The sequence below is a fragment of the Anolis sagrei genome, chromosome 7 (assembly GCF_037176765.1).
Source record: "Anolis sagrei isolate rAnoSag1 chromosome 7, rAnoSag1.mat, whole genome shotgun sequence".
NCBI lineage: Eukaryota > Metazoa > Chordata > Lepidosauria > Squamata > Dactyloidae > Anolis > Anolis sagrei.
In genome coordinates, this window is record NC_090027.1 from 3,532,504 (window position 1) to 3,556,422 (window position 23,919).

General features: G+C 45.5%; 1 protein-coding gene across 3 annotated transcripts in view; it reads right to left on the bottom strand.

Annotated features, from left to right (window-relative positions):
• ZMAT4 (zinc finger matrin-type 4) overlaps window positions 1–23,919 on the bottom strand; it is a 339,798-nt gene that overhangs the window by 122,923 nt on the left and 192,956 nt on the right. For all 3 annotated transcript variants that reach the window (XM_067470600.1, XM_067470599.1, XM_060787295.2), the window contains exon 4: window positions 1,435–1,591. In XM_067470600.1, coding sequence (XP_067326701.1) covers window positions 1,435–1,591 — 157 coding nt within the window. The remainder of the gene's footprint in view (window positions 1–1,434; window positions 1,592–23,919) is intronic.

Below are 23,919 nucleotides of genomic sequence, written 5' to 3' on the forward strand. Positions count from 1 at the left end.
AACAAGAAAGCTAAGATCAAATGGAAGTATTTATCATTGCCCTTATTTTTAGGTCTAGGACAGCATTTCACAACCTGGGGTTTGGGACCCCTGGGGGGTTATGAGGGGGTGTCAGAGGGGTCGCCAAAGTATTGTCTGGTGGTCCTGGGGGTTCTGTGTTGGAAGTTTGGCCCAATTGTATCATTGGTGGGGTTCAGAATGCTCTTTAACTGTAGGTGAACCATAAATCCCAGCAACTACAAACCCCAAATGACAAAGTCTATTTTCCCCAAACTCACATTTGGGCATATTGAGTATCCATGCCAAGTTTGGTCCAGATCCATCATTGTTTGAGTCCACAGTGCTCTCTGGATGTGGGTGAACTACAACTCAAAATATCAAGGTCAATGCCACCAAATCTTTCCAGTATTTTCTGGCAGTCCTGGCAGTTCTGTGTGCCAGGTTTGGTTCAATTCCATCGTTGGTGGAGTTCAGAATGCTCTTTGATTGCAGACGAATTATAAATCCCAGTAACTACAAGTCCCAAATGACAAAATCAACCCCCCCCCCAACCCCTCACCCCACCAGTATTCAAATTTGGGTGTATTGGGTATTTGTGTTTTCTGTCAGTCATGGCAGTTCTGTGTGCCAAGTTTGGTTCAATTCCATCGTTGGTGGAGTTCAGAATGCTCTTTGATTGTAGGTGAACTATAAATCCCAGCAACTACAACTCCCAGGTGTCAAGGTCTATTTTCTCCAGACTCCACATTTGGGCATATTGAGTATTCGTGCCAAGTTTGGTCCAGTTCCATCATTGTTTGAGTCCACAGTGCTCTCTGGATGTAGGTAAACTACAACTTCCAAACTCAAGGTCAAGGCCCACCAAACCCTTCCAGTATTTTCTGTTGGTCATGGGAGTTCTGTGCCAAGCTGGTGGAGTTCAGAATGCTCTTTGATTGTAGGTGAATGATAAATCCCAGAAACTACAACTCCCAAATGACAAAATCAATTCCTCCCCACCCCAACCTGACCAGTATTCAAATTTGGGAGCATTGGGTATTTGTGCTAAATTTGGTCCAGTGAATGAAAATACATTCTGCATCTCAGATATTTACATTACGATTTGTAACAGTACTTACAGTTATGAAGTAGCAATGAACATAATTTTATGGTTGGGGTCACCCCAGTATTAGGAACTGTATTAAGGGGTCACAGCATTAGGAAGGTTGAGAAACACAGGTCTAGGTTGCCCACCAGTCAACACAAGGGATGGCTATATGGCTAACTTCCATCCATTTGACCAACCTGTGGTGTCCTCATAAACAAGCACTCTCCAACGCGATGGGTAGAATCAGAAATGAGTACACCTCTCCCAACCCCCCCCCCCTACCCCCCCCCCCCCCGAGCACTCTGTTCCATCTTTGAAAAGAAATCTTTCAATATCTTTGGACCTACCTGTGGTCTTTATGGATGGCTGCTCGCCAAGCAACAGTTTTAATCTTTTGGCGTGGATTTTCCCTTGATAGTGTGACTCAGCCACGACGGCCGAAGTGAAAGACATATTGCAGAGCGTACAGCATTTGTTCTTATCCACCGGGTCGTCTTCATTTCCCTGAGGGATGAGAAGGAAGAGGCAGGAAAGTTAGGGCAGAGACAAGTCCGAGATGAGTTGAATCAGATTTTCAGGCCAGGCGTGAAGGGATTCCAGAGCCATTCAGTCGGGATTCGATTCAGTAGAAGGCTGAGCTAACTCCACTGTCGACTGAGCTATCCAAGGTGCTGAATCCCACCCGCAAAATAAGATCCGATACTTTGGAGAGTTCCTGCAAGACTAAAACTGGAATGGTTCCATTAAGGCAGTGGTTCTCAACCTGGGGGTCAGGACCCCTGGGGGGGTCGTGAGGGGGTTTCAGAGGGGTCGCCAAAGACCATCAGAAAACACATATTTCTTTTTTTATGTTATTATTTATTGATTTTCAACACACATTAAGAATAAAAAAACATATAGACAAAAGTAAACAATAATAACCAATAATAGACATTTACAGAAACCGATACACCCAGAAAAGGAAAAAAAACACCACAAAACACCGACCTACACCGTGACCTCCATTCTTCTTACTTTACCCATTGTCCATGTTTACTTTCTTTCTCTCCTTTTCCGTTTCCATATCATATCTTCCCTTTATGTTTGGAGACAAAGTGTAAGTTGTATTCTGTCTCTTATTTCATTTAACTTAACCAATCTTTTCTTTCTATATATTCCTGTAGTGCCATCCAATCTGTTGGGTTTACAGCTCATCCATTATGTTGCCTTAACCAATATGTAAGCTCATCCATATTTTTAATGTCTATTATTTTTCCAATCCAGTCCCCTTTTGTAGGTATTTCCTCCTGTTTCCATACTTTAGCGTACACCATTCTTGCGGCTGTAGAAAAGAAAGTAAAAAGTTTTTCCTTATTTTTGTCTTTGAAGATATCTGCGTCCCACATTCCCAGTAGATATATCTCTGGCTTTAGTGAGATCTCTAATTTTAATTTTTTTTTACATTCTAAATGTATCATTTTCCAATATTTCTTTACCTTATCACATGACCACCACATGTGGTAGAAGGATCCCTCATGCACTTTACATTTCCAGCAATTCTTATTCACTTGTTTATACATTCTTCCCAATTTTTGTGGTGTCATATACCACCTATGCATCATTTTTAACCAGTTCTCCTGTAAATCTGATGCATCTGGAATATTGTGTCCAATTCTGGGTACCACAAATCAAGAGAGATATTGACAAGCTGGAATGTGTCCAGAGGAGGGCGACTCAAATGATCAAGGGTCTGGAGAACAAGCCCTATGAGGAGCGGCTTAGGGAACTGGGCATGTTTAGCCTGAAGAAGAGAAGGCTGAGAGGAGATATGATGAGAGCCATGTATAAATATGTGAGGGGAAGCCACAGGGAGGAGGGAGCAAGCTTGTTTTCTGCTTCCTTGGAGACTAGGACGCGGAACAATGGCTTCAAACTACAAGAGAAGAGATTCCATCTGAACATTAGGAAGAACTTCCTGAGTGTGAGAGCCATTCAGCAGTGGAACTCTCTGCCCCAGAGTGTGGTGGAGGCACCTTCTTTGGAAGCTTTTAAACAGAGGCTGGATGGCCATCTGTCAGGGGTGATTTGAATGCAATATTCCTGCTTCTTGGCAGAATGGGGTTGGACTGGATGGCCCATGAGGTCTCTTCCAACTCTAGGATTCTATGATTCTATGATTCTATGATATGTGTATTTTAGCCTTTTACTCCATATTACTTCCCACTCTCTTAACATAATTGCTCTTCCAATATTCTTAGCCCATTGAATCATTGTGTCTTTTATTACGTCTCTCTCTGTCGCCCAGATTGTTAACTTATTATATATTTTCGTAATTGTCTTTTTCTCACTCATTTGAATTTTCCCCCAGAAATCATCTTTGTCTCCAAAACCCTCTTTCTTATCTACATTGTATACTTCTTTAATTTGTGCATATTGAAACCATGACACATTTTTGAAATTAATTGCAATTTCTTCTTGTTTCTTCAGTACATATATGCCTCCCTTTTTGTCCATCATATCTCCCTATTTCGGCCAAACAGTCCACCCCAATAAACGTCTTTGGTTCGCTTCTAAGGGCGATACCAGAAAACACATATTTCTGATGGTCTTAGGAACCCTTTTGGCAGAGAACGCTGAAGATCTCTCTGCCTGTCCTCATCCTTGTTGGTGTTGGTGAATGACAACTCCCAGAATTCAAAAACAGCCCCCCGCCCCCAACCCCACCAGTTGGCCATGTCGGTAGTGTGCCAAGTTTGGTGCAGATCCATTTTGGGCTGGGTTCAGAGTGCTATTTGATTATAGGTTAACTATAAATCCCAGAAATTACAACTCCCAAATGTCAAGGTCTATTTTCCCCAAACTCCACCAGTGTTCACATTTGGGCATATTGAATATTCATGCCAAGTTTGGTCCAGATCTATCATTGTTTGAGTCCGCAGTGCTCTCTGGATGTAGGTGAACTACAACTCCCAAACTCAAGGTCAATGCCCAACAAACCCTTCCAGTACTTTCTCTTGGTCTTGGGAGTTCTGTGTGCCAAATTTGGCTCGATTCTTTTGTTGGTGGAGTTCAGAATGCCTAAATCGGCGACTCAATGCGGTTTACACAGTACAAATTATCATAACAATAACAAGTGGTTAAAACACATCATATACAACAGACAAACAACAATCAATTATCCTATCAACGCCTCAATAAAATCAGAATCCGTTCTCAAAATCCTTATGCCATTCCTATGTTCGATTATACCGTCTTCCTGAGTTTAGCTGCACTGTTTAACCAAACGCTTGTTCATAGAGCCACATCTTGACCTTCTTCCTGAATGCCAGCAACGAAGGGGCCTGTCTGATGTCTACTGGTAGGGCATTCCATAGCCGAGGGGCCACCACCGAGAAGGCCCTGTCCCTCGTTCCCGCCAGACGCGCTTGTGACGCAGGCGGGACCGAGAGCAGGGCCTCTCTGGACGATCTTAATGTCCGGACGATCTTAATGTCCTAGTCGATTCATAGGTGGAGATGCGTTCGGAGAGGTAGGTGGGGCCGGAACCGTTTAGGGCTTTATAGGCTAAAGCCAGCACCTTGAATTGGCATTAAGAGGTCATGACATTAGAAAGGTTGAGAACCACTGCACTAAGGCATCAAGATAACCTCCACCACAGCTAACTCAATGGAGTTTTAGATGGTCAGAGATCAAGGATCCATTGTGCGACCTTTTGTATACTTGTGTCAGAATTTATGTCAAATGTTAAACTCACACTAACTGATTTCTCACATGCTCTAACACCCTCTCGAGACCTGATATGTGGCACTGCATACAGTCCAGGGGGTGCGGTAGCACAGCGGTGTAAACCACTAGCTGCAGGAAATCTGCTAACTGGAAGGTTGGCAGTTCGAAACCATGAGTCACGGTGAGTTCTCTACTGTCATCTCTAGTGTTGCACTCCAAGTCAGGAAAAAGCCCTCTGACTTTCAAACACACCGCATGATGAGTGAAGAAACAAATCTTCTTTTATTGAAGCGTAGTCAATAGCCAGAAGAAATAAATGCTTGTAAGAAAATAAACAAGTTCCAAAAAGTAGTAAGTCCATAAAAGGCAGTAACACAAAGCAATGTCCACACAAGATATAAAAGATATAAAAGCAATCCAAGACAGCATTTATCCAGACAGGAATCAACAGGATGCAAAGACAATCCAAAAGGCTAAAAAACTTCACAGGAACAAGACCCCTTGAATAGGATTTCCATGGCACATGAACTTGATTTCCAAACGATGCCTGATCTAACAGGTTTCCCCTTGAGGCGAACCTTATATTCCAAAACTCAGAGATTGGTTTCACTTTCCCCCACATTTACCCCTTATCAGGCGAAGCCTTTCAGAGCAACATAAACACTGAGTTTGCTGTCGATCCTGGCTAATCTCCAGCCGCCTATTCTTCAGCTACCTACCTGGCTCTGGCTGCTCATTAAAATTTCCCGGTGTCAAACCCAAATCTTGAGAGCCCACAGAGAGAGGGAGTGAACCATCATTGCTGGGCCCAGCAGGGATATTCTCATGAGAAACTGCTCTTTGCATTGGGGCCTCTCTGTCATTGTCTCCCTGAAAATCATTGACCAAACCATCTCCATCTTGTACCTCTGCCTCGGCACCATCATTTCTGTTACAACCCAGAACAGGAAACGAGACCCTAAGATAACAATCCACCACACTTGACTGTGGGAAAAACAATCCCTTTTTATTGATGAAAAATGATTACAAAATAAAGGAAAATGCAAAGTCAAAAAGCCACAGTAAAAATCAGCAATCACAAATATCCATGAACTAGATCAAAAACCAAAAGCAACACTGTAAAATCCTGGAACCTGTTAGCAATCCACTAACCGTACTTGGAGCACTAGAAGCCTCTTGGGATGAAAGCCACGGGAAACAGGAGCTCTGCCAAGGTAATGCCTCAGTCTAAAACGATGCCTGATCTAAAGAGTCAACCCGGCGAGAGGCACTTAAACTGTTTCGTGACACGCCTCCAGGCTTTGAAGCCCTTGTTTCTTTTTCTTTTAATCTGCTTGACCTTCGCAGACTCTGCAATTCACTCCTGTTTTTCTCCAAATCTGTCCTCTTCTATCCTCATTAAGGATCCCAGGTGTTATCCTCTCTGGAGAGCTATCACCGCTTGACCCTGAAACATTCTCAGGAGATTGTGTACTTTCACTTTCCAAGCCTTCCAAGCCTGCAGGAGTTTCTTCTACACTGACCTCAGAATCAACATTTTCATTAGCATCAGGAGCATCAGAAAATACATTTTCAGTAGCATCAGGAAATACAATCAGAGAAGCAGGTTCAGGTTCAGGTTCACACCCAGGCTGAACCCCAACAATTTCTCTCATCATTTCCCACATCAGGATCCTGAAGCACAAACACAGGCTGATTCCCAACACTTAGCTCCTGCCAATCTAGCAGTTTGAAAGCATAAATAGTGAATAGATCCAAAGGTACTGCCTCAGTGGGAAGGTAAACGGGCGCCCCATGCAGATATGTGGACATGTTGGAAACCCAATTGGAGATGTCCATGGACAACAGGTTCCTCAGCATGGAACAAGAGCACCTCCCCATGGCCAGAGTTGAGCATCACCTCCAGATGCTGGAGATGGAAAAAAGGGGGAAATGCCTTTACCTTTGTCTGTGTTGTATATCGTTGTTCACTGTGTATGTAAAAAGGCATTGAATACTTGCCTCATACGTGTATTGAAATCCACTCTGAGTTCCTCCAGGGAGATAAAGTGGGATATAAATAAAGTATTATTATTATTATTAACAGTACTATTATTATTATTTGCAACACATCAAGCAAACAAGTTCACTCTGCTCACTGTTGTCTTGGATCACACGTCAGACACTTCCCAAGTGTCTAGGACTGTGTGACATATCGGCGAATAATGCATGCAGCTCCCAGTAGGGTGGCCTTTTGCGGCTGACACGTGGTGATTCTGTCAGCACTGATTGTTTTTAAGTGCAGGCCAAGGTCTTTAGGCACTGCACCCAGTGTGCCGATCACCACTGGGACCACCTTTACTGGCTTGTGCCAGAGTCAGATTATTATTATTATTATTACTATTACTATTTATTAGAAACACAACAAGATGAGTCCACAGCAAACAAGATCGCTCTGCTAGTTGTTGTATTAGATCACACATTGGACACTTTCCAAGTGTCTAGGACTGTGTAATGTATCGGCGAATAATGCATGCAGATCCCAGTAGGGTGGCCTTTTGTCAGTGGTGATTGTTTTTAAGTACAAACCAGGGTCTTTATGCACTTCACCCAGTGTGCCGATCACCACTGGGACCACCTTTACTGGTTTGTGCCAGAGTCAGATGATGTTGATGATGATGATGATGATGATGATGATGATGATTAGAAACACAACAAGATCAGTCCACAGCAAACAAGGTCGCTCTGCTAGTTGCGGTATTGGATCACACATCGGACACTTTCCAAGTGTCTGGGACTGTGTAATGTATCGGCGAATAATGCATGCAGATCCCAGTAGGGTGGCCTTTTGCCAGTGGTGATTGATTTTAAGTACAAACCAGGGTCTTTATGCACTTCACCCAGTGTGCCGATCACCACTGGGACCACCTTTACTGGCTTGTGCCAGAGTCAGATGATGATGATGATGATGATGATTAGAAACACAACAAGATCAGTCCACAGCAAACAAGGTCGCTCTGCTAGTTGTTGTATTGGATCACACATCGGACACTTTCCAAGTGTCTAGGACTGTGTAATGTATCGGCGAATAATGCGTGCAGATCCCAGTAGGGTGGCCTTTTGCCAGTGGTGATTGTTTTTAAGTGCAGGCCAAGGTCTTTAGGCACTGAACCCAGTGTGCCGATCACCACTGGGACCACCTTTACTGGCTTGTGCCAGAGTCAGATGATGTTGTTGTTGATGATGATGATGATGATTAGAAACACAAGATCAGTCCACAGCAAACAAGGTCGCTCTGCTAGTTGTTGTATTGGATCACACATCGGACACTTCCCAAGTGTCTTGGACTGTGTGATGTATTGGCTAATAATGCGTGCAGATCCCAGTAGGGTGGCCTTTTGCCAGTGGTGATTGTCTTTAAGTGCAGGCCGAGGTCTTTAGGCACTGCACCCAGTGTGTTGATCACCACTGGGACCACCTTGACTGGCTTGTGCCAGAGTCTTTGCACAATGTTGTCATCGTCGTCATCATCATCATCTTCATCATAAATCCCAATTTACATAAATTAGATCCTAGGAGAGTGACTGAAGAAAACAGACCGGGGGATTCTAGGAGGATCATTCCAAGTAGGGAACTTTCTCATTCTCTGTTTAAAAAGGCTCAGGTTTGTGAAGGCATTTTGTGAAGCTGATCCTCGAGATTATTTGTGGCAATGTTATGGAAATGGAAAACAGGCACGCAATATGTATTTTCCCATCATCCTAACTTCCATCCCCTACGGTCCTGTCTCGCCTGAAATGGATAGGACCTCACAGGTTAAAATGAAACATCTGTACCACCGACAAGCAACTAATAAATTTAATCAGCCATTAGCAGAACCATTCTGAACCCTCTAATGCACATACAAATGGCTTTTTAGTCCTCCCGGCAGCTTGAATTGACTGCCAGAGCCAATAAAAATACTAACTTATCTCTCAGTTACTGTGCCAGGCGATGTGGGGTATGAAACCACATGCAGCAATTCACACCTTGCCACAAGAGAGGAGGAAAATAGAGGGAGAAACCGTGGAGGCCGTGACAGACTTTGTATTTCTAGGTGCAAAGATTACTGCAGATGCCGACTGTGGCCAGGAAATCAGAAGACGCTTCCTTCTTGGGAGGAGAGCAATGTCCAATCTCGATAAAATAGTGAAGAGTAGAGACATCAGACTGACAACAAAGATCCGCCTAGTCAAAGCCATGGTATTCCCTGTAGTAACCTATGGATGTGAGAGCTGGACCTTAGGGAAGGCTGAGCGAAGGAAGATCGATGCTTTTGAGCTGTGGTGTTGGAGGAAAGTGCTGAGAGTGCCTTGGACTGCGAGAAGATCCAACCAGTCCATCCTCCAGGAAATAAAGCCCGACTGCTCACTGGAGGGAAAGATACTAGAGACAAAGTTGAAGTACTTTGGTCACATCATGAGGAGACAGGAAAGCCTAGAGAAGGGAATGATGCTGGGGAAAGTGGAAGGCAAAAGGAAGAGGGGCCGACCAAGGGCAAGATGGATGGATGGCATCCTTGAAGTGACTGGACTGACCTTGAGGGAGCTGGGGGTGGTAACGGCCGACAGGGAGCTCTGGCGTGGGATGGTCCATGAGGTCACAAAGAGTCGGAGACGACTGAACGAATGAACAACAACATGTGCCAGTCAGCTATCATACAAAAGCTGACTGGCACAACCTGGGGATCACAACCAGACGCAGTGAAGACATCTGCCCTTGCGCTATGCTACTCTGCTGCTGAGTATGCATGCCCAGTGTGGAACACATCTCACCGCACTAAAACAGTAGATATGGCTCTTAATGAGACATGCTGCATTATCATGGGGTGTCTGCACACTACCCAACTGGAGAAATTACACTGCTTAGCTGGTATTGGCTGCTACTTCCGCCGGGAAGTAGCAGCCAATAGTGAAAGGACCAAGGCAGGCCCGTAGCCAGGATTTTCGGGGGGGGGGGGGGCTGAGTCCGAGTGAAAGAGGGTCTACCCTAGCAAACCTTTTATATCATTACCCCAATACCCCCATGCATATGGAATATTTTGAGTAGGGTGATCAGATCATGATATGAATAAACATAACAGTTTAAATAATGCACCAGTAAGGCCTTTTCGCGAACCACCATGAAAATTTCGGGGATGGGGGCTGAAGCCCCCCAAGTCCGTCCCCCCCCCCCCCCCCCCGGCTACATGCCTGGACCAAGGCAGAGACATCTCCAGCTCATCCTTTGTTTGGGTATCAGCCAGCACGTCAACGACTTAAATCAAGAAATAGTTTTCTAAGATCTACAGAGACACTCGCTGGAGCACCCCAGCAAAGACTCTGGCACAAACCAGTCAAGGTGGTCCCAGTAGTGATTGGCACACTGGGTGCAGTGCCTCATGACCTTGGCCTGCACTTAAACACAATCAGCTCTGATAAAATTACCATCTGCCAGCCGCAAAAGGCCACCTTACTGAGATCTGCACGCATTATTCGCCGATACATCACACATTTCTAGACGCTTGGGAAGTGTCCGACGTGTGATCCAATTCAACAGCCAGCGGAGAGCCTGCTGTGGACTCATCTTGTTGTGTTAATAATAATAATAATAATAATAATAATAATAATAATAATAATAAATGTAATGTTAGTTTGTGGGATTAACATAACTCAAAAACCACTGGACGAATTGACACCAAATTTGAAGGGGAAATGCTAAAGGAAAAGGGAGAAGAGCGTCGGATAAGACAGAATGTTGGATAAGCGAAGGTCGGATAAGTGAGATTCACCTGGGAATGGAGAGAGAGTTGGGGAGTGCTGCTTTAATTGAAGGGGAAATGCTGGAGAAAAGGGGGGGGGTGTCGGATAAGAGTGTTGGATAAGACAGAATGTTGGATAAGCGAAGGTCGGATAAGTGAGACTCTCCTGGGAATGGAGAGAGAGTTGGGGAGTGCTGCTTTAATTGAAGGGGAAATGCTGGAGAAAAGGGGGTGGGTGTCGGATAAGAGTGTTGGATAAGACAGAATGTTGGATAAGCGAAGGTCGGATAAGTGAGACTCACCTGGGAATGGAGATAGAGTTGTGGAGTGCTGCTTTAATTGAAGGGGAAATGCTGGAGAAAAGAGGGAGGTGTCGGATAAGAGTGTTGGATAAGACGGAATGTTGGATAAGCGAAGGTCGGATAAGTGAGACTCACCTGGGAATGGAGATAGAGTTGTGGAGTGCTGCTTTAATTGAAGGGGAAATGCTGGAGAAAAGAGGGAGGTGTCGGATAAGAGTGTTGGATAAGACGGAATGTTGGATAAGCGAAGGTCGGATAAGTGAGACTCAGCTGGGAATGGGGAGAGAGTTGTGGAGTGCTGCTTTAATTGAAGGGGAAATGCTGGAGAAAAGAGGGAGGTGTCGGATAAGAGTGTTGGATAAGACGGAATGTTGGATAAGCGAAGGTCGGATAAGTGAGACTCTCCTGGGAATGGAGAGAGAGTTGGGGAGTGCTGCTTTAATTGAAGGGGAAATGCTAGAGAAAAGGGGGGGGTGTCGGATAAGAGTGTTGGATAAGACAGAATGTTGGATAAGTGAAGGTCGGATAAGTGAGACTCTCCTGGGAATGGAGAGAGAGTTGGGGAGTGCTGCTTTAATTGAAGGGGAAATGCTGGAGAAAAGGGGGGTGTCGGATAAGAGTGTTGGATAAGACAGTATGTTGGATAAGCGAAGGTCGGATAAGCAAGACTGTATCGTATCACCACAAGTGTGAAGCAAGCGGACACGCCAGCTTTCCAACCCAAAGTCCTGCTGATGTCGAGTGCCCGCATTGCCTTGTAGCTCAAAGTTCTGGAGGACAAACATATGAAAAAGATTGGATCTGTGCCTCATGAATATTTACCGAGCCCCATCAAAAAGATTTGTGGCGCTTTTAATCCTTCTACTGTAAAGTGTAAGTAGAAAGAAAGAGAATTGTTGGAGAGGGAAGGAGGGAGAGAAACCCAGGGCTTTCCAAAAAATGTCACCTCCAAGAAAGTGAAATGGATGGATGATCTTGAGAGCTGTAGTTCAAAGAAGTCACCAACGTGAGAGCCTTGGGTGACGGGTTTCTGGGGCATCCAAACCCACGCCGTTGAGCAGACGCCTCATCCCTTTGGAAATCCACCGACCGATTCCGATGAATGGCGCGAGGAACCCACAAAACCACCCCCCCCCCCTCCACTCAGCCAAATTAATTAATGTTCCATTTATAATCATTAGCTCTGGTACACTCAAGCTTTTTTTGCAACCTAAATTACTCTTCCACCCCTACTGTGTTCCTTCCTCTGATGTACGGGCTGTAAAATAAATCACATCCCCCTCCTGTCCCCCTCCTCCCTCTCCCCAGAGCTAAGTAGGGCAGCGTCTTTTAATCTCTGCTCCTCATCAGATCCAATCGCTGTTCTTAATGCGTTTCTAGAAGTGTTCACACACATCAGCTGTGAAATTTCGGCATTAAGCGGCAGCTCGGCTTCTTCTTCTGGGCTCAGTCATCACTGAGAAGGCTGCCTTTGCAGGGGGCTGCGCATTTCAAGTGCACGCCTGGTGTGCTTTGATCAACCCCCCAACAATCTCCTTGTAGTACCTTTATGAGGAGATAATAGGGTAGAGTAGCAGATTGCAGAGGCAATAGTTACAGGACGTAGGGATCTATCTCTCATCGCCACAGCCAAGGCAATAGCCGGCTGTACCAGGAGCTCCAATTTTGTTTGCTTTGCATTGAATGTTTGTTGTAGTCCTAAGTTTCAGGGACTCTGCAGATAGGTGGCTCCTTTTGGCTGCAATCATAGGGCAAGCCACCTGTCAATTATAGTTAGGTTCCCTGGTCCCGGCCCCTATTTGGGTTTTGGAGGGAATAGGAGCCAGTTTGGGTTCAGTCCACACAGAGAAGCTTTCCACGCAGGACATAATACCAAAAGGTCCTGTAGAAAGCTTCGTCTTCTACGGCTTGGCCGGGGTTATACAGCCCACAGCTTGGCCGAGGATCATACAGCCTTACAGCACCTTTGCTGAAGGACTTCAGTCAGCCATCACTGAAACCTGAACTCCTTTTCCCCTGGAGGTCTACAAAGCTCTGCTTGGTAAGGGTCACTCGCGGAAGCCAGAAGCAGTTGGTACCGGGTGCAGGGGCTCCACGCCAACAAAGGCAAAGACAGACTGCCCAGATTAGAAGTTAAGGATTTCCCCATTAGTTACAGTTATGAAGATAGTGCCTGTTCCCTGTGGACAAGACTGAGAGAGAGCCAATAGACTGTTAAGAAAGCTTTAAAGTACCTGTTTGTTTTCATCAATAAAGAACATTGTTGAACCTTTAAGCAATCTAATGACTCTGTTTTAAGGAAATCCAAGGCCTTTAATCTGAGGCAGCCCAGGTGTCCCGTTAGGCACACGGAATTTATGTCCTGTCTACAGTCTGATGCAGAGGCCCAGCGTGCGACAGTACACCGGCTGCTGCTCGAATAGCCAAACCAGGTGCTGAGTGTCAACAAGATTAGAACCAAAACAGAGTCACCAAGGGGACTCGGTGCAGGTTACAAGGGACTAGCCCAAAAATTACAATAAAACACAACGGATTAAAAGTATGATCAAGATCAAGTATGAAAATATAAAAACAGTCACAGCTGTAAACAAACACTGATCAATATGGCTGACATAAAGAAGATAGCTGAGGTACAGGCTCACTGAGTACAATACATTCTGAAGGGAGCGCATGAAAAGTGCAGGACTGGAAATAATGTTTTTAATGTTTTTAATTGCATTTTTAATGAATGTATGCCATCGAATTGTTGCCAATCTGTAACCCGCCTTGAGTCGCCTTAGGGCTGAGAAAGGCGGGCTAGAAGTGCCGTAAACAAACAAACAAACAAACAAACAAATAATAAATACCAGTCCCAAAAGCAAGGGATGAAATACAGTGATGTATGTCCAAAGGTGGGAAGGTAATGGCGCTCCATGCAGTCATGCTGGCCAAATGATCTTGGAGGTGTCTATTAGGGCTGGGCGGTTTCGTTTCGTTAATTCATAATTCGTTAAAAAGTCGTTATTTTTTTGTTAACAAAGCGATAACGAACCATTCTGGAGCAACTTAAAAACGAAACAAATTTTTCAATTCATTTCGTAAATGCTTCGTATTTCGTTATGTATTCGTTTCGTTATTGGTTTGAGGTCGTTTCGTTATTATTTCCGCATGTCTGGGGCAAGTTTTATGGTTGTTTTTTGTTTAATTAGTGAAAAAAATTATAATATCACACCAACAGTCAACAACAGAGGGAGAGGGAAGCTTCAGAAGTTTTTTTAGCGTATTGCGCGATCGCGGCTGCCATTAACGAATCGATTCGTTATTGTTTTGTAATTTTTTTACCATTTACGAAATTTCGTAAATATCGAACTTTTTTAAAGGAAATTTCGGAATTCTTTTAAATATCGAAATGCAAAAAACCCCAAAAAACGAATCGATTTTAGAAACAAATTTTTCCGTTGTTACCCAGGCCTAGTGTCTATTATTATTATTATTATTATTATTATTATTATTATTATTCTCTTTATTTGTACCCCGCTAGCATCTCCTGAAGGACTCGATGTGGCTTACAAAGGCCAAAGCCTCAAAAACACAACATAACAATACAAAACCTAAAGCAAATTAAAAACAATTGAAACAATATTAAACAACAAGCAATAAACAATACACCAAGACACAATAAAACTGGGCCGGGCCAGAGTAATCAGTACAGAATTAAAAATGCTGATGTGACAGGTGACATGTAAGGCTTATAGGGCAAGTGCAGTGTGCAGAGTGCAGCAATCTTAATTCTACTAAAGTGCTTCTGGGACTTGTTATTGGAGTTTTCCTATTCTGGGAAGGCACATCAGAACAGCCAGGTCTTCAAGTTCTTTCTAAAGACTGCCAATGTAGGGGCCTTTCTAAGATCTTCGGGGAGGGTGTTCCAGAGTGGGGGGGGCACCACAGAAAAGGCCCTGTCTCGCGTCCCCACCAAACGTGCCTGCGACACAGGCGGAATCACGAGCAGGGCCTCTCCGGATGAGCGAAGAGAACGCGTGGGTTCATAAACAGAGGTAGGATGGTCCCAAACCGTTCAGGGCTTTGTAAGTAAGCACCTGCACCTTATATTGGGCTCGGAAAATAAACGCTGGGAGAAGGCTGAGAGGAGATATGATAGCCATGTATAAATATGTGAGAGGAAGCCACAGGGAGGAGGGAGCAAGCTTGTTTTCTGCTTCCGTGGAGACTAGGACGCAATGGAACAATGGCTTCAAACTACAAGAGAGGAGATTCCATCTGAACATGAGGAAGAACTTCCTGACTGTGAGAGCCATTCAGCAGTGGAACTCTCTGCCCCAGAGTGTGGTGGAGGCTCCTTCTTTGGAAGCTTTTAAGCAGAGGCTGGATGGCCATTTGTCAGGGGTGATTTGAATGCAATATTCCTGCTTCTTGGCAGAATGGGGTTGGACTGGATGGCCCATGAGGTCTCTTCCAACTCTTTGATTCTATGATTCTATGATTCTATGAACGGCAGCCAGTGGAGTTCCTTAAACAGAAGGGTTGACCTCTCTCTGTAAGGAGCACCAGTTAACATCTTGGCCACTGCCTGTTGGATCAGTTGGAACTTCCCAGCCGTTTTCAAGGGCAGCCCCACTTAGAGCGCATTACAGTAGTCCAATCTAGAGGTGACCAAGGCATGGACCACCCCGGCCAGATCAGCCTTTGCGAGGTACGGTCGCAGTTGGCGCACGAGTCTCAATTGTGCAAAGCCCTCCCGTGTTGTCTATGGACAACACCGGCTCTTTGGCTTAGAAATGGAGATGAGCACCAGACTCCCAGAGTTGGGCACGACTGGATTTAACATCAGGGGAAAACCTTGGCCTCTTTACCTATGTCCAAATGAATGTCCAAGAGCCAAGCGGCCAGGGCGCCTGGGCAGATGCCTCCGACCGCTTCAATTCCTCCTCACTCATCCAGCTTTTGGAAATCTCACATTCCTTTCCGTTCTATTTATAGCGGGATCTGTAAATCTTGACAAGTCCTTTTTTAAATAATGAACTGAAAAGCAAACCTCATCTATCCTTAGTTCCTGTAATTGTTCAAACGAGATGCTAATGAGAAGTGTGTGTTCCATATAATTAACTCATTTTCTCTTCCTTGTAGAAAATGGGGTATTATTTTAAATTTTTTGGGGGGAGATACATAGATCGGGACTCAGGCTTGCATATTAACTGGCACGCTTCTCTTCCAATGACCCATTGAGGCCCGTTCAATGCAAGGCAGGCTGTCAAGGTGATGCATGCCATTTGCCAGCAAATATGGAAAACACAAGAATGGCCATCAGACTGGAAAAAATCAACTTATATCCCCATACCAAAGAAGGGAAATGCGAAAGACTGCTCAAACTTCCGTACAGTGGCCCTTATTTCTCATGCCAGTAAGGTAATGCTCAAGATCCTTCAAGGAAGAATCCAGCAATACATGGAGCGAGAGTTGCCAGATGTTCAAGCTGGGTTCAGAAAAGGCAGAGGAACGAGAGACCAGATTGCCAATATCCGGATGCTGGAGAATGGAGAAAGGCAGGGAGTTTCAGAAAAACATCTACTTCTGCTTCATTGACTATTGTAAAGCCTTTGACTGTGTGGATCATAATAAATTGTGGCAAGTTCTTAGTGGGATGGGCATCCCAAGCCACCTTGTCTCTCTCCTGAGGAATCTGTACAAGGACCAAGGAGCAACAGTCAGAACTGACCACGGAACAACAGACTGGTTCAAGATTGGGAAAGGCGTCCGGCAAGGCTGCATCCTCTCACCCAACCTTTGTAACTTGTATGCAGAACACATCATGCGATGTGCGGGGCTGGATGAATGCAAAGCTGGGGTGGAAATTGCTGGAAGAAACATTAACAACCTCAGATATGCAGATGACACCACTCTGATGGCCGAAAGTGAGGAGGAGCTGAGGAGCCTTCTAATCAAGGTGAAAGAAGAAAGCGCAAAAGCCGGGTTGCAGCTAAACGTCAAAAAAACCAAGATTATGGCAACAAGAATGATTGACAACTGGAAAATAGAAGGAGAAACCGTGGAGGCCGTGACAGGGTTTGTATTTCTAAGCGCAAAGATGACTGCAGATGCAGACTGTAGCCAGGAAATCAGAAGACGCTTACTTCTTGGGAGGAGAGCAATGTCCAGTCTCGATAAAATAGTGAAGAGTAGAGACATCAGACTGGCAATCAAGATCCATTGCCTAGTCAAAGCCATGGTCTTCCCTGTAGTCACCTACGGATGTGAGAGCTGGACCTTCGGGAAGGCTGAGCGAAGGAAGAGAGATGCTTTTGAGCTGTGGTGTTGGAGGAAAGTTCTGAGAGTGCCTTGGACTGCGAGAAGATCCAACCAGTCCATCCTCCAGGAAATAAAGCCCGACTGCTCACTGGAGGGAAAGATACTAGAGACAAAGTTGAAGTACTTTGGCCACATCATGAGGAGACAAGAAAGCCTAGAGAAGACAATTATGCTGGGGAAAGTGGAAGGCAAAAGGAAGAGGGGCCGACCAAGGGCAAGATGGATGGATGGCATCCTTGAAGTGACTGGACTGACCTTGAGGGAGCTGGGGGTGGTAACGGCCGACAGGGAGCTCTGGCGTGGGCTGGTCCATGAGGTCACGAAGAGTCGGAGACGACTGAACGAATGAACAACAAAACATAGATCGGGACTCAGGCTTGCATATTAACTGGCACGCTTCTCTTCCAATGACCCATTGAGGCCCGTTCAATGCAAGGCAGGCAGATGAGCACCATCGCAGGCAAGCTATTTGCACCTTTTCTTTGCAAAAGGAGACTTCAACCTTTAGTTTGCTTTGACCTCGAGTCCAATTAAAAAGTCAGACCTTACTCTTCTTATCAGCATGATCCAGCCATTCTGCTGGTTTGCTGATAATGGGATACCAGTGTGGTTCCAAGCTATATTTTCTAGTCCATTGTCTCCCTCCTTCAGGAGACATTTTCCTACTCAATGCTTGCATTCCTCTCATCTTCCTGGCCCAGTTTTCTTTCTCAACTTGAAGTAATGTTAGGCTATTATTCATCATGCTCCATCTTTGGAGATAGGTTTCTTTCAATGTGGGGGGAGGACTGCAAAATTTTGGGTGTGCCATTCAACTTCTTTATCAATGACTTGAAGAACAGAATTTGTTGTTGTTCATTCGTTCAGTCATAGAATCATAGAATCAAAGAGTTGGAAGAGACCTCATGGGCCATCCAGTCCAACCCCCTGCCAAGAAGCAGGAATATTGCATTCAAATCACCCCTGACAAATGGCCATCCAGCCTCTGCTTAAAAGCTTCCAAAGAAGGAGCCTCCACCACACTCCGGGGCAGAGAGTTCCACTGCTGAACGGCTGAACGGCTCTCACAGTCAGGAAGTTCTTCCTCATGTTCAGATGGAATCTCCTCTCTTGTAGTTTGAAGCCATTGTTCCGCGTCCTAGTCTCCGACTCTTTGTGACCTCATGGACCAGCCCACGCCAGAGCTCCCTGTCGGCCATCACCACCCCCAGCTCCTTCAAGGTCAGTCCAGTCACTTCAAGGATGCCATCCATCCATCTTGCCCTTGGTCGGCCCCTCTTCCTTTTACCTTCCACTTTCCCCAGCATCATTCCCTTCTCTAGGCTTTGCTGTCTCCTTATGATGTGGCCAAAGGACTTCAACTTTGTCTCTAGTATCCTTCCCTCCAGTGAAAGAGAATAGAAGACCACATTTTCAGATTGGGAGAGAGAGCTAATGCCTCGGAGAACAGAATCCAAATCCAAAAGGACCTTCACTGTCAAGACCCAGAAGCCTTAGTAAGCCAAACTAAAAAGGTTCAAACACAACTTTATTGAGCAAAAAGAAGTCTTTAAAGCACTTAAATTCAGTGCAGTAAGTTCTGGCAAAAAACTGGCATCAAAAACACAGTGAAATCAGTAACAAAAATATAACCCGGATTATATAGCTGTTTAATCCGGGTTGATCCATGTCTGATCCCACAGCAAGCTGGCTTCAGGAAAGGCAAAAGCTGCACATCGCAAGTGTTGAACCTGACTCAGCACATAGAAGATGGCTTTGAAAGGCAGCCGATCACAGGAGCTGTCTTCATAGACCTGTCAGCAGCCTATAATACTGTGAACCACCACGGCCTCCTCCTGAGAAAAATGTATAATATCACAAAGGACGACCACCTCACCCGCCTCATAGGAAACCTGCTACAAAACAGGAGCTTTTTTGTTGAGTTCCAGGGCCAGAGAAGCAGATGGCGGAAACAGAAGAACAGCCTGCCTCAGGGGAGCGTGCTTGCTCCATCCATGTTCAACATCTACACAAATGACCAGCCACTGCCAGAAGGGACAGAGAGCTTCATCTATGCTGATGATCGTGCCATTACTGCTCAAGCAGGGAGCTTTGAGACGGTAGAACAGAAGCTCTCCAAAGCTCTAGGTGCTCTTACTGCCTATTACAGGGAAAAACAGCTGATCCCTAATCCATCTAAAACACAGACATGCGCCTTTCATCTCAAGAACAGAGAAGCATCCCGAGCTCTGAGGATTATTACCTGTGAAGGAATCCCACTGGAGCATTGCAGCACACCCAAATCCCTGGGAGTCACTCTGGACCATGCTCTGACCTACAAGAAGCACTGCCTGAACATCAAGCAAAAAGTGGGTGCTAGAAACAATATCATACGAAAGCTGACTGGCACAACCTGGGAATCACAACCAGATACAGTGAAGACATCTGCCCTTGCACTGTGCTACTCTACTGCTGAGTATGCATGCCCAGTGTGGAACACATCTCACCACACTAAAACAGTGGATGTGGCTCCTAATGAGACATGCCGCATTATCACAGGGTGTCTGCGCCCTACACCACTGGAGAAATTACACTATTTAGCTGGTATTGCACCACCTGACATCCGCTGGGAAATGGCAGCCAATAGTGAAAGGACCAAGGCAGAGACATCTCCAGCTCATCCCCTGTTTGGGTATCAGCCAGCACGTCAACGACTTAAATCTAGAAATAGTTTTCTAAGATCTACAGAGACACTCGCTGGAACACCTCAACAAGCGAGTGTCCAAAAGTGGCAGGCTCAAACCCAGAACCTCAACCAATGGCTGATACCAGATGAGAGACTCCCCCCTGGGCACACAGGTCGGAGATCTGAACCAAAACTAAGAAAATGGGAGAAATGTAAGATATTGCAGGGTATAAAAATAAAGTTGTTGTTGTTGTTATTATTATTATTATTATTATTCTGCATAACAATATAAAAACCATATAAAGACCCATTTAAAACATATAAACAATAGTGTCATCCTCTTAAATTTTCTTTGGAGGCTTTTAAACAGAGGCTGGATGGCCATCTGTCAGGGTTGCTTTGAATGCAATTTTCCTGCTTCTTGGAAGAATGGGGTTGGACTGGATAGCCCACGAGGTCTCTTCCAACTCTAGGATTCTATGTGAGAGCCGTTCAGCAGTGGAACTCTCTACCCTGGAGTGTGGTGGAGGCTCCTTCTTTGGAGGGTTTTAAACAGAGGCTGGATGGCCGTCTGTCGGGGGTGATTTGTATGCAATATTCCTGCTTCTTGGAAGAATGGGGTCGGACTGAATGGCCCACAAGGTCTCTTCCAACTCTAGGATTCTATGTGAGAGCTGTTCAGCGGTGGAACTTTCTGCCCCGGAGTGTGGTGGAGTCTCCTTCTTTGGAAGCTTTGAAACAGAGGCTGGATGGCCATCTGTTGGGGGTGCTTTGAATGCAATTTTCCTACTTCTTGGCAGAATGGTTTGGACTGGATGGCCCATGAGGTCTCTTCCAACTCTAGGATTCTATGTGAGAGCTGTTCAGCAGTGGAACTCTCTGCCCTTGAGTGTGGTGGAGGCTCCTTCTTTGGAGGCTTTTAAACAGAGGCTGGATGGCCATCTGTCGGGGGTGCTTTGAATGCAATATTCCTGCTTCTTGACAGAATGGAGTCGGACTGGATGGCTCACGAGGTCTCTTCCATCTATAGGATTCTATGTGAGAGCTGTTCAGCAGTGGAACTCTCTACCCTGGAGTGTGGTGGAGGCTCCTTCTTTGGAGGGTTTTAAACAGAGGCTGGATGGCCATCTGTTGGGGGTGATTTGAATGCAATTTTCCTGCTTCTTGTCAGAATTATGGCTGGACTAGATGGCCCAGGAGGTCTCTTCCAACTCTAAGATTCTATGTCAGAGCTGTTCAGCAGTGGAACTCTCTGCCTTGGAGTGTGGTGGAGGCTTCTTCTTTGGAGGCCATCTGTCAGGGGTGCTTTGAATGCAATTTTCCTGCTTCTTGGCAGAATGGGGTTGGACTGGATGGCCCATGAGGTCTCTTCCAACTCTAGGATTCTATGTGAGAGCTGTTCAGCGGTGGAACTCTCTGCTCCGGAGTGTGGTGGAGGCTTCTTCTTTGGAGGCTTTTAAACAGAGGCTGGATGGTCATCTGTCGGGGGTGCTTTGAATGCAATATTCCTGCTTCTTGGCAGAATAGGGTCGGACTGGATGGCCCATGAGGTCTCTTCCAACTCTAGGATTCTATGTGAGAGCTGTTCAGCAGTGGAACTCTCTGCCCCGGAGTGTGGTGGAGGCTCCTTCTTTGGAGGCTTTTAAACAGAGGCTGGATGGTCATCTGTCGGGGGTGATTTGAATGCAATATTCCTGCTTCTTGGCAGAATAGGGTCGGACTGGATGGCCCACGAGGTCTCTTCCATCTCTAAGATTCTATGTCAGAGCTGTTCAGCAGTGGAACTCTCTGCCTTGGAGTGTGGTGGAGGCTTCTTCTTTGGAGGCTTTTAAACAGAGGCTGGATGGGCATCTGTCTGGGGTGCTTTGAATGTGATTGCCCTACTTCTTGGCAGAATGAGGTTGGACTGGATGGCCCACGAGGTCTCATCCAACTCTGGGATTCTTGGATTCTATGAAGAGCTCTCCCCTCCTTTGCTGTTCCTGGCCGACGCTTTTTAGGTTCTGCATGGTACAATCTTTAAAAGGAAGGAATGTGCAAATGATGCGCTTGCTAAATACCTCTGGCTGACGCCCCAAATAGGAAAATCGATGAAAGGAGGTGAAAGAAATGGGAACTGTCATTGCGCAATTGTGAGAAAAGCATCCCTAAGGGAGTGAGGAAGGAGGGCGCGAAAGGAAGAGGGAAATGGAGAGGAAGCAGCAGCAGGGACCTCGATTGCCGTCTCTCTCTTTCTCTCTCTCTGCATGGAATCATAACAGGGCAAAGTTGTAGGGCCAATCTTGTTGTTACAGGGAACAAATCCCTCAGGAATTGACATTTGAAACTAGTTGCTGCCCGCAGGCAAAGCCAGAGCTCCGGGGAGGAAATAGAAAACATTTCAATGTATTGTCGAAGGCTTTCATGGCTGGAATCACTAGGTTCTTGTAGGTTTTTCCGGGCTATAAGGCCATGTTCTAGAGGCATTTCTCCTGACGTTTCGCCTGCATCTATGGCAAGCATCCTCAGAGGTAGTGAGGTCTATTGGAAATAGGACAATGGGTTTATATATCTGTGGAATGGCTGGGGTGGGGCAAAGAGCTCTTCTCTGCTGGAGCTAGGTGTGAATGTTCCAGCTGACCACCTTCATTAGCATTTGAAGGGCTGGCTGAGCCTGGGAAAATGTTCTGTTGAGAGGTGTTAAGATGTGCCTGGTTGTTTCCTCTCTGCTGTTTTGCTGTTGTAATTTTGGAGTTTTTTAATACTGGTAGCCAGATTTTGTACTTCAAAATTACAACAGCAAAACAGCAGAGAGGAAACAACCAGGCACATCTTAACACCTCTCAACAGAACATTTTCCCAGGCTCAGCCAGCCCTTCAAATGCTAATGAAGGTGGTCAGCTGGAACATTCACACCTAGCTTCAGCAGAGAGCTCTTTGTCCCACCCCAGTCATTCCACAGATATATAAACCCATTTTCCTAATTCCAACAGACCTCACTACCTCTGAGGATGCTTGCCATAGATGCAGGCGAAACGTCAGGAGAAATGTCTCTAGCACATGGCCCTATAGCCCGAAAAAACCTACAAGAACCTAGAAAACATTTCCTTCGGCTCCGAGAATCCCTACAGTGAAGCCTTGGACAGACAAACAGCCCCATCTCCTTCTAGTATGGTTCCATTTTGGGTCCTGGAACCCTTCAGGAGAGATTGATTTTTTGCAGAACCCTAACTCGATCCATTCTTATTTAGTGGGTTGTTGTAGGTTTTTTCGGGCTATACGGCCATCGTCTACAGGCATTCTCTCCTGACGTTTCGCCTTCATCTATGGCAAGCATCCTCACAACCTCTGAGGATGGAATTGAACCGACCTTATTACCTCTGAGGATGCTTGCCATAGATGCAGGCGAAATGTCAGGAGAGAATGCCTCTAGACCATGGCCATATAGCCCGAAAAAACCTACAACAACCCAGTGATTCCGGCCATGAAAGCCTTCGACAATACATTTTTATTTACTTACTAGCCATCCCCTGCCATGCGTTGCTGTGGCCCACATGGGGTTTCTGTGTGGGAGGTTTGGCCCAATTCTATCGTTGGTGGGGTTCAGAATGCTCTGTGATTGTAGATGGACTATAAATCCCAGCAACTACAACTCCCAAAAGTCAAGATTCCATTTTCCTCAAATTCCACCAGTGTTCACATCTGGGCATATTGGGGATTCATGCCATGTTTGGGCATATAGAGTATTCGTGTAGAGTTTGGTCCAGATCCATCATTGTTTGAGTCCACAGTGATCTCTGGATGGAGGTGAACTACAAATCCAAAACTCAAGGTCCCCCAAACTCCCCCAAACTCCGCCAGTGTTCACATTTGGCATATTGAGTATTTGTGCCAAGTTTGGTCCAGTTCCATCACTGTTTGAGTCCACATTGCTCTCTGGATGTAGGTGAACTACAACTCCACAACTCAAGGTCAATGCCCACCAAACCCTTCCAGTATTTTCTGTTGGTCATGGAAGTTATGTGTGCCAAGATTGGTTCAATTTCACCGTTGGTGGATTTCTGAATGCTCTTTGATTGTAGGTGAACTATAAATCACAGCAACTACAACTCCTAGATGT